Below are 17364 nucleotides of genomic sequence, written 5' to 3'. Positions count from 1 at the left end.
AAAAGGAAACAGGAAAAGACAGCTGGAACTTACCGCCTCACACTCTCTCAGCTTCTTCTGAGCACTATCAAAGTCAAAGTTCACATACAGACACTCCACAAACTCTGTGATGGGATCTTTGTAGGTGTACGACTCCTATAAAGAAGATAATAAAAGAAAAAAAGTATGCATTTTAAGGGGAAAGCACAAATGAAAACTGCTTTTCACCTGCCATGCTGGTTCTTAAACTGGTGCATTTCTCTTTGTAAATCTTCTCGATGACATGCATGTCAGTGTTTTATTAACTACTAAAATTTCACATTAAAAGCAGAACTAATATCAGCTGTTCAAGCACAAAATTACTGCTGTTTTCATCTTGTGGTTACAAACGTGGCTGTCGCCAAACTGTTTTGCATTTGCATTTTCTTAATTGGCACAAGATGACAGTCAATTTGCCTACAGAAATAATGAGAATGATTTTAATAGTAAAACTGTCCTTAAGTAGACTTGGAAAACAGTGCACAAGTTATATGGATTACTTTTATGGCTTTTTATTTTTTTTTTATTTTTTTATTTTTTACTTGACATCAGTTTTGTTTTGATTTTTAAGATTTTTATTTAAATATTTTCATTAACTTTTTTTTTCTCCTTTTTTTTTTGCAATTTCAAGTAAAAATGCTCAATGGAAACACCAAGAAGTGAATGACTAATGTGACTTTCTAAATTTGTGTCTAGGAATAATTTTGGTCTGAAAAAAACAAATAATTGATTAACCTATTAGATTTAATAAGAGTCTTAGTAGCTTCCCCTGTGGGTACCACTTTATTCATTTGATTCAAATGTTAGAAAGTGTCAAATACATTTTTAGTTTTGACAAACAGACTGAACAACTCACCTTTTCTGTTTATTTAAAATAACAGCTTTTACATTCTACAAAATATTTTCTGTGTTGCATAATAGAAAGAAAATCTTAGTTTCAATTTCTAACAATATAAAGGTGAGCAGATCATCAAGAGAACTTTAATTTTTAGTTCAACTAACATTTTAACAACCTGGCTGTATATAATAATGAGCAAAAACCTGTCTAATGTGCCATGTCTGCAAAGAACCAAAAGCTGAAAGACTTGGTACAGTCCCTTTTGCAGAGGAAGTTATGGGATGAGCCTGATTTGGATATTTGATAGTCTCTGGGTCTTCCCTAGATCTAAATACCATGGATGCTTAAGTAACCATGAGAGAGGAAATTTGTGCAGGGAGTATGGTGAGCACCTCAGGACACATGTTTAAGTGATTATGCAAAGGCTGCAGGGACACGCTTATTTGGATTTCAGTGTCATTGATCGCTGAAGAAGCTACTGTTGTTGGACACGGAGACATAGGAACTCTACAATCAGACTGTCCAGCGCCATTCATCAAATCTAATGGGTTCAAGACTCACACGGCCTGAGGAGGCACATAGATAAACAGAGCTTTTATTTTCAGGCCAATACACTTTTTCATTCATTTTTACAGAAGCAGTGAGGTATAAAATTCCCTGCAATGACAATAGAAAAACAAATGTTTTTAAATATTTGGCACACGTTTTATTGTGTTCGTAAAATTAATAAAAATGTAATAATTAAAGACTATATATAATAAAATAATAAAAGAGAAATTAATGTAACAAATAATATAATAAAAATGTGAATTCATTTATTCAAAAATATGAATTAATTCTATTTATCTAGTATAAACATTTAAGTGTTTCAAAAATGAAAAAGTAATATATTTACATACATATGTATGGGAACTCTCCATTTACTGTTTGCAAAATTAATTAAAAATAATTGAAAAAATTACTTGTATATAGGAACAAAATAATGTAACAAATAATAAAGTGAATTAATCATTAACTCAAACGCGAATAGTTTTTAAATCAACTAATATAAACATTTTATAAAATTAAAAATAATATATAAATAATGTTTACGCAATTACACATTTATGATATTTGTATTTTTAATTCAATATATATCCTTTTTAATGATGCAACACTACCTAATATCTATCTATCTATCTATCTATCTATCTATCTATATATATATATATATATATATATATATATATATATATATATATATATATATATATATATATATATATATATAAATAAATAAAACAAAAAGAACAGAAATTGACTGCAGGACAAAGCAAAACATAAATGAAGAACCAAGTCCTGCCTAATACCTGCTGGATGACTTTCACCAGATCCTTTAGCACCTGCCTACGCTTGCGGACGTCCTTGTTAGTGATGATGGCTGTGGTCAGGTAGCGCAGTATGTGTGGGCACATGGTCTGAATAGCATTGAGGTATCTGTAAACAGAAAAATAAACAACAGTCACATGCTTGAAGGACAGCCATGTTCTCTACATGAAAACACAAAACTACAACATGTAATTTGTTGAGGTTGGACATCGTTTTCCAGCGAGTTCTCATATAGTGAATTTGCAGATTCTCATTAAACACATGAACAAGAAAGCATATCTGTTCACTGGTCCCACTGTGGAGGGAAGGGAAAAGGAAAAGCCCCTTTCTAGACATGGATCACCAGCTTCAGGCCTGCAGAGCAGTGAAACACTATACACCATGGACTTGTTTTTCAGCCACAGGTCAACTAGCTGTGGGCTTCTCCAAGAATGAAAGCTACATATCACTACTATTACAATCCAAGACAAAGTTCCCCCTACTGACTAAAGACACATGCAAGAGCTTTCTTATATGGACAAAACCAAAAAATTATAAAAGCACACATACAACAGATACCTTGTCATAGGGCTGAGAGCTCCTGTGTCTCAACATTACTTAAATTAGGAAGATGGCCTCCGCGCCTGTGTTATCTGTACGAACATCTTTGAGCCCCCACCCACCCCCTTCATTAAATTTATTTTCAAGGAATAAGGGGCGCTGCTCAACCTTGGCCAGGCCCTAAAGCTCCTTTATGGATCAGCACAGAGAAACGCATGTCCTTTGGAGGTCCTGCCGGATGGTTTAAATAGCCGAAACAATTAAAGGGACAAGGGGGCCTGTGGCACTTGTGATGTTGAAGCTAAAAACAGCAGCGGGCTTTGGCGGCGTGTGATCCCAGTTGGCGCAGCCTTCGGTCTCTCCTCCCTTTGTAGTTGTCTGACTTCATGGCAAACCACAACACTTCATGCTGTGCTCCTGATTAACTTACACCTACTCGCTCTCCCAGGGAGGCTCCGATGGCCAGACTGCTCACATGAGTCATGATGCCATATCTGGGCTTCGAACAGGGGGAAAAAAAACATTATCTAACCAAGCCCGACAGCTACGACCAAAGCCATGATACGGCTTAATCAGTTGCTAAATGACTTCGCAAGGAAGAGGGCAAAACAGGAAGTAGTAGTCACTACTTGCGGAGCTCGTTATTTAAGTTAAGATTGTAATAATGGATCAAGGTCTTGATTGTGCAGTTGACCCGAGTTTGAGTCCGGTCCGCGTCATGTCTCACCTCTCTCTCTATCTCTAAGTGTTCTTTCCTGTAGTTCCTGTAGAGCAGTTTAAATAAGGAATGCGACAAAGTAAGTGTCAACTAGAAAGAAGTAAAAAGTAGAATGTTCTCCTTCCTCTGAAAATTTTATTACTACAATTCTGACCTAATTATTTTCCCAATAACATGATTACTCTATTTCAAGTAAAAATAAAATAATTTAAAATAAGCGATTTTAAATGCTTTAAAAAATAGTGAATTTAGTCATTGTATGATTGTTCAATACAATAAATTAAACTTATGTAAGTGAAAACATTTACAATTTGCAACAATTTGAATGGCTGCGTGTGTATCTATCTTTTTAAAATTTGTTTTACTCTAAACATACATTAAAAGACTTGATCTAATTAAGCCTTGGTGAGCATAAAGTAAAAACTTTAATATTGTGAAATATTACAATTTAAAAAATACTTTTTTGAAAGATGTGATGACAAAGCTGAATTTTCAGCGGCCATTACTCCATTCTTCAGAGTAACAAGAGCTTTCAGAAATCATAATAATATGCTGATTTGGAAGAAAGATTGAAGTTGAAAAAGATTATTCTTTTATGGAAACAATTAATATGGGACTCATTGAATAGAAATTTCAAAAGAACGGCATTTATTCGAAACCGAAAGGTTAAATGTAAAATTAGTTTTATAATTGATTAGTCGTTGCAGCCCTAATTTGGTGGCTAAGAGACCAGGGAGAGAAAAAGGTAGCAATGAAGCAAAGAAAGGAACGGTGGTGTGGTTCCAATTTCATGATGCATCTGGAGGGAGGAGGGGAATTAGAGGTAAATCAAGTGAAATTCTGAATCCACTCTGCGCTGGTCGGGATAGTGTTTCGGCGGCATTAGCTTTCCTGTTTGCACCTACATCATAGGTCATCTTGTGACAATATTCTTTCTCGAACTGCCCTTGGACTTGGTTGGAGCATATTATATGATAGCCTATCTTTGGTATCGTTTTTCCTGCACAAAAAAAGAAAAAAAAGAAATTGGTTTCTGTTTTGGCCAAATGCTCGACGGCGCAACTACATCATGTACGATCTTCAGGCCGATAGCACTGGATCTTACCTTATCCTGAAAGACGGCCAAACAACTATGAAATGAACCTGAATGCCACAAGCTGATGTCAGCTTAATTGTCAACAAAACTTCAAGAATAACAAAAAGGACAAGAACAGAAAACAAAAGGTCTTTTCACAGGGCCTAAAACAGACCATGTTGCCGTTTTCCAACTAAAACAAGACAATCAATGTATCTATCCTCCAAGAACGCAATACTGTTGTGGTGTACAAAACGCAGTGTATCTAATGCAGTAAATTACACACAGATTCAGATTTATGGGGTCTGATTGCTCTTCATGACCACAGCTCTGCAAATAAAAGCTGAAGGCAGAAGAGGTGAGAGAACAACACAGAACTAAAAGTGAAAAGAATGCTGCCAGCATTGAAAGACTTCTGATCTGACGAGCCCAACCGCAAATTAGAAGTACCTTTTTGGAGCGGTTTTAATGAACATTTTTTAATTTTATTTTATAATGAGCACCTATGCCCAAAGCCATGGTCTTAAAAACAGGTCAAACATTCAAAATAGGTTCCCAGCCACAGGTCATTGGCCTTAAAACAGCACACTGCATTCTTGAACGGAAGGAAAAAGCCAAACCAAAATATAGTTTTCCAGCTAGCGACAGCACAATAGGACAACTCAATCGGTCTTTTTACCCACTATGGTCAGGTACTAATGACTAATTATTAGTCTGGTCACCCTTAATCATCTGTGCTGGTAGAAGCTAGTCAAAAACAACATTTTAAGGCGGGTGTACAAGTTGCGTGTTTTACTTCGTGTGATTACTTCGGAAATCGACAGGTAGTAAAATTGTGTCACCTCGTCCGTACGATTTTCAGTCGTACGGAGAGCCATAACTCTTGTAACATGGTCATACGATCTTCCGACCATCAGATTTCGCACAGTGTATGCCCGCCTTGAGATACAGATAAGTTTATTTTGTCTTCGTACAGTGTATGCATTAGGCTCCACAACAGTGCACAACAGTGAACTGTTGTACAACAGCGAAAAGCATGGCCTTAAAATAGATGGATTGTAGAAACATTTAGTAGATCAAGATTCCAACATTACGCACCTGGTGGAAACCTACTTAAAAAAATACAATAAAATAAAAAGAAATCTAGTAGACCCTTAAAGCTCCTTTGCACTATGGTGCACACTACACCACTGAACCTTGTAGCCCTTAAATGTGTTAAGTCCTTTACAAGCAACAAAAAGCCCCAGATTACAGCCAATTTATAGCAAGTAGCTGGGGCAGAGACTAATTACCCACTTGTGAGAAATTCTAACAACATTTTTTTTTTTAATACTGGTAGTAGTATATGTAACATATAAATACAAGTTTTTATTAAATATTCAAAACAATGTTTTATTTTCTTTTATTTCGAATGTATATTTTAATATTAATTTATTTCTAATTTTAAATTAATTTTATATATATATATATATATATATATATATATATATATATATATATATATATATATATATATATATATATATATATATATATGTGCCAATAAATGTATTGAATTACTACATATTTTATATTTAAAATCATTTGTAACATGTATATCTATATCTCTATATATCTATATCTCTATCTATCTATCCATCTATCTATATATATATATATATATATATATATATATATATATATATATATATATATATATATATACACACACACACACACACACACACACACACACACACACAGACTTGTCCAGGCTCAACTACATCGCTTAAAGAGGCTTAAAACATTGAACACGTGACTTAAGCAGCCCATTTGCCATTGTCAGCATTTGTCCGAGCTGCCAGGCTCGTTTTCGAGCTGACCGCTGGGGTCGTGGGCCTGTGAGCGGCTGGCTGGTGAGCCCAGCATCAGCAGTTTTGTTTGTGGACTGTGGCGGGCTTTCCAACCTGGACTCGTGCTCTCTTCCTACCTCATCCCTTTTTTTATTAGAGTCAAACCAAAGCAAAACCAAATCCCAGATGGAAAACGAGCAGCTGCAGAAGGTGCTTACTGTGGCTGGTAGAGGAAAAGCTCGATGATGTTGTCTCTTCCTTTGGGGTGGTTGAAGAACACAAAGAGAGACCAGTGGATCAGCCAAGTCCTTTGCTGGAGAGACTGAAGAGGAGAACTTACTGTCTATAGAGAAAAAAAAAAAAATGAGGTGTTAAAAATAATTGAAAAGGTATAGTTCAACCCCAAATTAAAATAGTCATTTACTAAGCCTCATGTTGTTCCAAATATATGAGTTTATTTTTCCATGGAAAACAAAAATATATTTTTGAAATGAATGTGCTGGTCATTCAATTAAATTACAAATAATTAGGAACTGAGAAAAAGAACCACTGAAGCACCATAAAATACTCCACTTGGCTCATGTGCTGTTTTGAATTCATAAGATAGCTTTATGCAAAAAAAAAACAAAAAAACCTGCTCACCAAGGCTGCATTTATTTGATCAAATATGCAGTAAGAACAGTAATACTCCGAAATGTTATTGCAATTTAAAATAGCTGTTGTCCATTGAATATATTATAAAATTTGAATTTTCAGCAGCCATAACTCCAATAGTGCTGCTTCATATTTTTGTGAAAACTATGACAGTTTTCTCAATGAATTTTTTTTCTTCTAAGATTCTTTCATGAACAGATAGTTCAACAGCATTTATTTCAAATTGAGATCTTTTGTAACAATTTAAATTTAAGTTTACGGTGTACTTGTGAAATAAAATATTAATTTTCCACAAAAATAAATGATTTGGAATATCATGATAGCAAGTTAAAAAAGAATGAAATGTTTTTGGGTGAACTATCCCTTTTAAACGTGGCTTCCCTTGATCGTGACTTGATCATAATAAGACCTCAAAACTTCTGACTCTGAAAAAAACAACAATTGGCTTCCGCTGCCTTCCAGACTCACTACAAATCAAAAGTTCAGAATAGAAATTTACAATCTCCAAAGACTTAAATTTTTTATTTACTCATACTTCTCCCCAGGCCAAACCCTTCTTTCCCAGCTCAATTCCTCCAATTAAAAATCAAGCTGCACCGACATAACACAGCAATTAAGGTTTTGCTTGACTTGTGAGTTGCGGTGAGAAGGAATCGAGGAGGTGGAGGAGAGGAGGGGATGAACGACAACAGAAGCAGAGCTGTGCTGAAATGCAAGGCGGTCAATATTATGGCCTATGTAAGGGAATCTGAGTGTGGTATTGAATTCTGAGTGGCGGGGCATTACATTGTTATCGATAGTCTCCCTCAGGCGGGTGAGGTCCTCCATGGCAGCTTCCCAGTTCTGCATCAGGATCTCTGAGGCCAGCTTGCCCCACAAAGAGTTCAGCGCATTTCTGTCTGTTGAGGGGACCTGCACAAACATAGAAAAGTACATCGGACCACTATAAACAAAGGCAGACAACAAATCAACTCACTATAATAATACACTGAATACTTTCTGAATACTGCATTTCTGACATCTACCATTCCCCACAGCTGAAAGTTAAGCTTTCTTGGCAATGCTGCTCACCAGAGGAACTATTTATTTACAGTGGATAAACGGATTAAATTATGTCATCTTCGGGAATTGGGCTTGCAAGGGAAAAAGAAATGGATTCTGAAAGGCTCTTTAGCTTTTTATTAAACTTAATTTGATGAATTTTTGTGATAGTCATTGCTGTCGTTTTGCATTTCACTTTAGTAAGAAAGCACATCTATATCACGTGACCCCAATAAATTAATAATTTTTTTTTTAATGTCAGGAATTAACAAAAATGTATATCTTTTTACACTGATGGTTTATAATGATTAGACAAATCTAGTCAATGGGTCTATGTTTTATATATTTTTTTTTTAATTCAGAAAATATGTTTTTGAGGTGAGTAGGTTGAAGAGGTCCTCAGACAAGAGCCAAAGGCTAAAGGCCAACTTGTCTATGCTAATGCTGGGAAATAATTACTCAAGTTAAACAAGTGCTCTTTAACTAGCAAGGGGTCAAGTGCTATCTCGAGGATAAGGAGGGTCATGTTAACAGATGAAAGTGGCTTCAAAACACTGAAACATTAACAGGAATGTATCTTTATGAAATACAGAAGCAGACATTAATTAAAGTCTAAAAATACATGTTATATCTACACAGATACATTTTTTCTGATATCTACATCATCGAACACAAATGGGGTTAGACAAGCTCTCCAAAGTTCACGTGAACTTGCGGTGACCTTAGTGCATTGTCTTTAATGATGTGTGCTGCTACTGCTGCAGCCTCTGTTACTGGCCCTAACACATGTCTGCAAGCTTTGATCAGCACAGAGATGTGGACAGGGCTGGAGTGCTGGGATGCTAATCAAAACTTATGTTCGTATAGGAGTGGGAGAATGAGGTCCAGACATTAGGTAAAGAAATTCATCGAATCAAATCAAAGAACAAACTAATCACAAAAACTGGATGAGGATAGATAGCGGTGTTTACCATTTGAGTAGGTCTTTGCTGGACAAATAAAGGCATTTAATTTTTCATGAGGCTATACCTTCTACCTTGAATAAAACTTTTTGACAGCAGAAGCAGATAACATATATCTTGTTAAGCAGAAACAGGCCCTTAAAAATAATGTTTAAATAACTTGGTTAACTAGCAATTGTGATAATCTCCTGAACATTTGGCGCAAAAGAAAAACATCCTGCTGAATCGAGTTATGAAACCCCTGAAATATACTCATTTAGCTTCTTACATGGAAACATGTCTATCTCTGCAGAGACAATCAGCTTCAAAGGAACTTAATCAGTTTTAAATTATGACCAAAAAGACAACAAACAAACAAAGTGAGGATAATGTGTTGCAGATTAGCGAGCTGAATACATAGAAGTATCTATGTGTGTTTCATGAATAAAAGGGGGAGGAGCTATAGCCAGAGGCTAGTCAGTGATTATGACCTGTGACAAACATAGCGGCACACAGACGACCAGGAAGTCAGGCTCTGAATGTTATAAGGAGCTATGCATACACTGAAATCTGACTGAATGAGCATATCCCTCTTCATGCACATTAATCATTAAATATGGATGGGAAGAAACACTGGATATTTTGTGACAAATCTCTCAAGTTCCACATGGAAAACTAGAAATAGGATGCCATCTACAAAGCATCATGGAAATCTGAACAATACAAGAGTATACAATAACAAAAAGTAAAATACAAATAAAATACAGTGTGCTTGTATTTGCAGTGCAGCAAAGCAAAAGTATATAATAACAACAACAACAAATAAATACATTTACAGTATGTACACAAATGGAAATCAGGAAGATACAAGGGTCTACAATAAAGTATCAAAATACAGTTAGTTTGTAATAACAAAATAATTAGTATATAATAATAGTTTTAGTATATAATAATGATATATTATAAATAAATGCATAAATATATCACTAAAAGATAGTCCAGTACATTTATGGTGGGTTAAAATATACTTCTGAGATTTCCATACTGACACTTAGTAGCATGGAACAGTTTAAAAAATCCATACAGTACAGATCCAATCACCCATCCACTTGCAACAGTAGAGCACTTTGATCAAAATTCCCAAATTGGATGCGTCTAAATAACAGTCAAACCCCCAAAACTCCCAGAGATCAGCTCGGAGGGACAGATGGGGAAAAAGCCATACTCTCTGCCAATATAAAGGTCAATGTTTCATTTCTAAAAGTGTTTGTTTTGTTTTTTTTCCTGGAAGTCCCTGCCTGCTACATTTGGCGACGCTCCATGTCATTATGGCAGCTTTCTGCACACTGACTGGCTTTCAGCAGCGGCCATGCAAGAATAGTTTCAATACCTGGGTTTTTCCACAAGTTACCTTAGAGTTTCCACTGCCTTCCGAAATGGGCACATTTTCAATGACTGACCAGCAACAATAAATTGTCTGTGCTGGGGATCCGACGGGACACTTAATCTTTATTCTCAACATCCAATCCCTGCATTAACAGATGATATGAATAAGTTGCTCTTTTCGCACCGGGCCCTCACCGTAACAGGACCTCGGGTCTGGATTTTGCAAGCCTGGCTTCCTTCGTTAAATGGCTGTGTTTCCCACGCTAGAGGGGTTCTAGAGCCTGACATCTCCCATGCTAGGAGCCGACTGAGGAGATGAGAGGTCCGGCTTGAACAGGGGTGGACAAAAAGTAAAAAAGGTATTCAGTGAGAAAGCTCAACTAAATCAATTTTTACATCAAGGATATTCCAAGCATCTCTCCACTGTTGATGAAAACAAAAGGTATTGAGTTTCAAAGCATTTCATCTGGAATTTTAAATGAGAAGATAACAATGAATGCTTAAAAACCAGTGTTAATTTCGTTGACGAAGACTATGACGAAAAATATTAGTCAACTAACCTTTTCACGGACGAAAACTAAATAAAAAGTCAGATATGATGACGAAAAACGTGACGAAATATAACTGACACTTTAGTCAACGAATAAAATGAGACGAAAATATATGGGAGGGACGAATGGAGAAGTGATCCAATCAGAGCGAATCTTTGAGGGTAGGTTGATCTATGCAGAAGCAGCCGAGCCATTTTAAAAAGCTGCGGCAAATGCAAGCGCAACAGCTAAACAAAGCAGCAGTTACACAGAAAAGAGAACAACGATGAGTTTGCAGAAATTCGCACAGTTTCGAGGACGTTTTCATAACAGTTTAGTTGTTTACACAGGGAACTACACTGCGACCTTTTGAAATGCCATTGCGACCCAAATTTTTATGGGGTCGTAAATGTATCACTGATTATTTTTGTACCTACTTATGTGTAATGCTATGTTTTAATATGAGCATTTATTAAAACAGAAATGTGTATTTTAAGAATACGTTTTATAACATGCTCCGAGCATTCAACACATCAAGTTGGCTTCAGCCCCACGATGAGGGAAAGTTGAACTGAGCAGCTGGTTACTCGCGCAACACTGAACCGAGCTCTCCTTCAGGACGTTTGCATCCTCCCGCACCTGAACGAACAAATACAAATCGCATTTTAAATAAACATAAGAAAAAGAGCGAAAAGTGAAAGAGCTCAATTCAGCAGCGCGGTGTTCTGGTGTTCAGGGAGCAAGCAGAGACGCGTCTCAAAGTGTTCTTGCTTTTGTACCGACAACAAATGCATACTAAATATGTCGAAATAACCGTCTTGGAAAGTGTGTTCGAAAAAGTCTGTAGTTATGTCTTCAGTGAAAGTAAAGAGTTGGAAAGAAATCGGATGCGTATCTTTATAATGGATGCATTTGTCTCTTAAAGTGACCGCGCCTAATTTACTAGCTCTGCTGTCAGTGTCTTTAAAGTATGAAAATGAAAGTAAATCACTCACTGCTCTTGATTGAATTACTTTGTAGTTTTAACAATAATTTATCCAAAGTCAATCCAAAAATCAGATAGAATAGATTATATTGTTTTACTAGTGACTAAAAAATACAACAACAAAAAATATTAGGGACCTGACCATGTTTTGCTTAAGTGTTTCTTTCTTTAATTGCTAATGCAACCTTTTCACACCACAGACTGAACCAAATTAAGCATTGCATCCGACATTATCAAGATGAATTTGTTGTTCCGACACAGTTTAACCCTGAGTTATTGTCATATTTTATTACCAATTTCTAAACTACAGCAAATAAACTGTGATATTGTAAGAAACGTTGAAGGTGTCTGAATACATTTTGGTTTGAGTGCTATTTTAAATGAACAAAAACAAAAAAATGTAAACTTTGTGTAAATAGCACAAATAAAGAAATAGAATGAACATACAATACAAATATAATATGGTTGTCTATTTCAATAATACTGTACTTCATCTTGAAAGAATGTCATATGCATTGCATATCATTCAGGACGAATGCATATCTTTTTCAGAGAGCATGTATATTTTTCATTGAGAGCAGGCCTTATGTTTATTTTATAAATACCATTCCATAACAGACTGATGGAAACATTTAGTCAAGTCAACTAAGTTGACTTTTCTACTAAAAAAAAACTAGACTAAGACTAAAAGACTTAAGACTAGACTAAGACTAAAACTCTTATGATATTTAGTCGACTAAAACTAGACTAAGACTAAAACATTTCAGATGACTAAAATGTGACTAAAACTAAATGTGTGTTATTGAAAAGACTAAGACTAAGACTAAATCCGAATTTGCTGTCAAAATTAACACTGTTAAAAACATACACAGGGAGAGAATTTCTAGAAGCTGTTTTGTTATATTTAGATTAAGCAATGATGGCATAAACAAGGTTGGTTGCTGTGAACGGTCTAATCTACACAAAAAACTTGATGTGATCACAATATCAATGATGTGGTTTTCCTATGATGAGTAGAGCAGAATTTCTTTAAAAAATACAAATAAACAAAAAAAAACTTACAGAAAAACCCTTAGAGACTTCTTTGTTTTTTGAAGGAAAAAACATTATTTAGCAGGGATGCAAATTCTTACCCAACCCCAAATATTGTTTCAGTGTCTTTGTGAAAGTCAAGTTCCATACAGTGAAAGTCAATGGGCTCCAGTGTTATTTTGAACCCCACTGACTTCCATTGTGTCACTATTCAAAATATCTCTGTTTTCTTCTACAAAAAAAAAAAAAAAAAAAAAAGAAGTAATATCGGTTTGCAACCACATGATGGTGAGTACATAAAGACAGAATGCTCAAGTATCCATTTACGTATCTATATTAATGAATATGCAAATAAGGGGGACAAAAACAGAAGGGTGAAAATCAAGGCTTGTCGACCGTTTATTCCCTCGGCTCCCAAGAAAACCACAGGGACTAGGGCTGGGATAAACTATTTTTTAAACGATTAATCTAGCGATTATTTTTTCGATGCATCGATTAAATTTTTCAGGCTGATTCGATTTCGATTATCTCCCCATTAATTGACTACTAACAATTTATACATGTTGATTTACATATCTGAATGAAAAAAAAAAACATGAATTCCTTAAGATTGCAATATATGTTTATTGCTCTTAAAATTACAATATAAAAGACTGACTAAGAATGCATTTCTTGGCACTTGTATAGAGATAGCATTCAATAAAACCTTGAAGCCTTGAAAACACGCTTACTGAACACATAGGGCCTAGCTTACTGAAAAAAAGTTCTTCTTTCAGATGAAAACAACAACTTGATGTCTAGCATTAAATAAAAAGGTCACTCAAAATACTAATATTAATACAAAGAATACAGTAGCCAATGTAAACTTGAGGGCTTTAAGCTAATACAGAGAGTGCTTTTCCAAAAACATTAATAAATAAAAATTTACAGTCGGAGCCAGCAGCCTGTCATGGAGAAAAAAATAAATAAATCTCAGAATGCTCCACGTGAAACGTGAGAGAGAGAGAGAGAGCAAGCGCTCGTGTAGTTTGAAGACTGTGAGTGCGCGAGCGCGCGTGAAACTTTGGTGTTTCGCCCTTTTTCTATCATGTTTAATGATTTTGATTAATATGCACGAGGGAGAGAGAGAGCAAGAAACGCTCGTGTTGTTTGAAGACTGTTAGTGCGCGCGCAGCCGTGGCTCTCTCGTACGCGTCCTGTCAGGCGCAGATCAAATAAGGATTTGACAGCCGCCAAAAAAAAAAAAGATCAATGCAGAAAAACCCCTGGATTGGTTATATAACGTTGGACAGAATGTTGATCCGGCCATCGCGTATATTCAGCGCACATAAGGTAAACGTTTTGCAAACGTTTTTAAGAGAAATAAAAACAGGTCGACGAATCGATGCGCATATTTTGCGTCGACGTATTTTTTGTGTCGACGTCATCGATGACCTCGACGCATTGTCCCAGCCCTAAAAGGGACACAACAAACAAACAAACAGCGTGACTGATGCTGCAAATCATTTGCAAATGGGAAACATGTTGCAAATCAAAACAACAGTCTTCATCACACCTCTGAAATGCATTCCATATATAATAAAATATTTATTTTCGGTCACTTGTTGCCACAGCATCACTTAGCAAATGTCTGGCCTTTTTTAACAACAATGTAGGCTGAGTGAATCATACGTGAGAGCAGGTCTGAAGAAACAGGAGAGCATTCCGTGTGAGAAGGCAGGCTATGTGGTTACGTGAGAAACACTCGCCGGCAAGGGAGTCCGATAACTTAGCCAGACATGGAGCCTCTTAAAACACTCTTGGCCCAGGGCAGCGTTGACAATGGGCACCTCTCTTTAAGATACTGGACTACCTCCACATACTGCGGCCAGAGAGAAAGGAGCAGGTCAATTTGTTCATTCCCAGCCGTCTTTTGCCCTCCGCCCCACTAGCTAGACAGCACTGCGCTGGGCCCTGAGCATCCAGATGCTTTTCCCCATAAGTTCATCCTTCACTCATTTCTACAGGCAGTGGGAGAGAAGCCACAAACACCAGAGCCCCAGCAATAAGCCCTTTGTTTATAGAGGAAATAAGGAGTATGCACATGTAACATGGATACTGCCAGTACTCTCAGTGAACTGCAATTATCTTCCCCCACAAACCTACTTTGGTATTATCTGATTCCAAAAGTATTCCACTGGTGAAAATTATTTAATCCAAGGTCCTCGGTGCATCACAGCCTGGATCTTTATCCAGACAACAACATTAAAAAAGGTAAATTGGTCGTCATCCTTATGCAGGGAGCTTGTGGGTGTTTATGTGTGTGTTCTAGGCTAGGTGCACACCGAAAGACAATTCTACGTTCAAATCAAATCAGATATTTTGGTAAGGTTGTTCACTTAGCCTTTTAAATGTAACCAATATCAGACAAGGGGATCATCAGGCGACAACCAGCATGTACAAAAATAATCCTATCCTGGAATGTTTAACATTGAAAAATTCAACTCAAATTTGTAATTTAAATCCATTCCAACAATTCAACAGTCAGCAATTAATGATACAAAATTTATGAAAAATGAACAAGAAAAAAAAACACTCATATGTTATTCTTAAAAATTCTAATAAATGTTTTGAAAAGCTTTTCTTTCTTTTTTTTTTTACTTAAAATCTTCCTAATATACATGCAGAAAAATATAATAAATGCACACAAAATTAATACATCCACATAAGCCTATATTATGACTATTATTAACAATAATCAAAAATAGTATAAAATTATTAATATTATAAAAAAAAATTGGTTGATAACAATAAATTATATAGAATAGATATTTCTAAATATCTATTAAAATAACTTTTCTGTCATCTAGGATAGTTTTAACACATCTAACCATTTTTGTCAGTTAATATAAGCACAATTATAAAAAATGTCACGTGAGATTAGTGAAAAAAATTGAACTTACCTAAACTAAAATACCTTAAATCACAAAAATGAATAAAAAATTTGACACACTGATACATCGGATTTATTCCCAGATCAGAATTTAAACAATCTGATCCAAAAAGGAAAAGATTTTTGATTTGGGATTCATTCAACTGCATTGTTAATGTGGCCTAAATATCCTTTTATCCAATAAGATTCTGGCTCAATAAAACACTCAAAATGGTTTGCCTGTTGGAAGAACACAAATTCTAGTTATCTTCTGTTGAAAAGCGTGCTTTTGGTGTACTATATGCAGCATGCTGTGTAACCTTTAAACCTTGCAAAAACTGGTGAATCCTGTCAAATCAAGAGTGATTAGGCCACAAAATCCCCACCAATCATCTATAAGGAGCAGCACTGCCCATAAACCCCATAAGCTTATGAAGTCTACCACTAAACATAGCTCTGAAACAACTCTTAACCAAGTCCTTGAAGAGTTCTTTTCAGCACTCAAGACCTGCAAGGAATTTAACAAGCCATGGGATGGCACTTTTGAGAAGTAATTACAGATCAGGAGCTTTTAGTTCTTTGGATTGCCTCAAGTGCTGTTTTGCTGTAACAGATGGATAACATGGATAAATGACACCATTTCAAAATTAAAAGGATTTGGATTCTAATTTGAGAAAATCTACCTGTGTGCGAGTCATGTGCACTTTTTTCTATCTGCGTCATTTTGGAAAACACAATGTTAAGTGCATCCGTAATGCTCATAACTCATGGGATTTGGCAGAGTCTCTCACTAAAAAAGCAGAACCATATTAAGCAGAGACAATAATTCAAACTCTCAATGGGGTGACCGCTTGGCTTAATTAACACTCACAGGGAAACTCTCCATCAAAATAAAACTGTTTGTCCATTAGACAAGAACTTATTAAACAAGAATGCATTTAATGGCTTCAATTTGCGAAGGAGAAAATGAAAGGGTGTCGTAATAAAACGAAGCTCTTGAAAACTGCCCCGCTGGGAACGTCCAAGAGGAGAATGCTAGAAAACACAACTCTGTCATTTGTTAAAGACAGGGGTGTGGTAAGACACATACCAAAACTCTGAAGAAGTAGAGGTACTCCGCTGCACCTGAGTAGTTCCCACACTCGTACTGGAACTTGGCATATCGGTACAAGGTGTCCAAATACTCCTGACGGAACTGCATGGAAAAACAGAAGTTAAAACACAGTATGAAAAATTTTTATGCAGATCAGACATTAACAGTGCACACTCTGTGTGCGATTAAATACACAAAATGTGTTATTTATGTGCAAAGGTAATGAACCTACACAAGCTATTAGTCAATAAAACTATACAAAATTAAATATAATTGTATTTATTAATATATAGTATATATATAATATTAATATTTACTATGGTTATATATGGTACATAAAATACATTTTATATACACACATTCAAATCACTGTTAATTTTGGCAACCATTTTTGATTTAGTC

The 17364-nt window shown here is 35.7% G+C and overlaps 1 protein-coding gene across 2 annotated transcripts in view; it reads right to left on the bottom strand.

Annotated features, from left to right (window-relative positions):
• LOC128030816 (eukaryotic translation initiation factor 3 subunit E-A) overlaps nt 1–17364 on the bottom strand; it is a 43387-nt gene that overhangs the window by 11864 nt on the left and 14159 nt on the right. The window contains exons 5-9 of one of the 2 annotated variants that reach the window (XM_052618826.1): nt 16960–17064; nt 7830–7955; nt 6608–6732; nt 2206–2332; nt 34–135 (exon numbers count right to left, since the gene is read on the bottom strand). In XM_052618826.1, coding sequence (XP_052474786.1) covers nt 34–135; nt 2206–2332; nt 6608–6732; nt 7830–7955; nt 16960–17064 — 585 coding nt within the window. The remainder of the gene's footprint in view (nt 1–33; nt 136–2205; nt 2333–6607; nt 6733–7829; nt 7956–16959; nt 17065–17364) is intronic. The other variant, XM_052618827.1, reaches the window with a different exon arrangement.

This window comes from Carassius gibelio, chromosome A16, assembly GCF_023724105.1.
Source record: "Carassius gibelio isolate Cgi1373 ecotype wild population from Czech Republic chromosome A16, carGib1.2-hapl.c, whole genome shotgun sequence".
Taxonomy (NCBI): domain Eukaryota; kingdom Metazoa; phylum Chordata; class Actinopteri; order Cypriniformes; family Cyprinidae; genus Carassius; species Carassius gibelio.
This window is presented reverse-complemented; position numbering and strand designations above follow the sequence as displayed.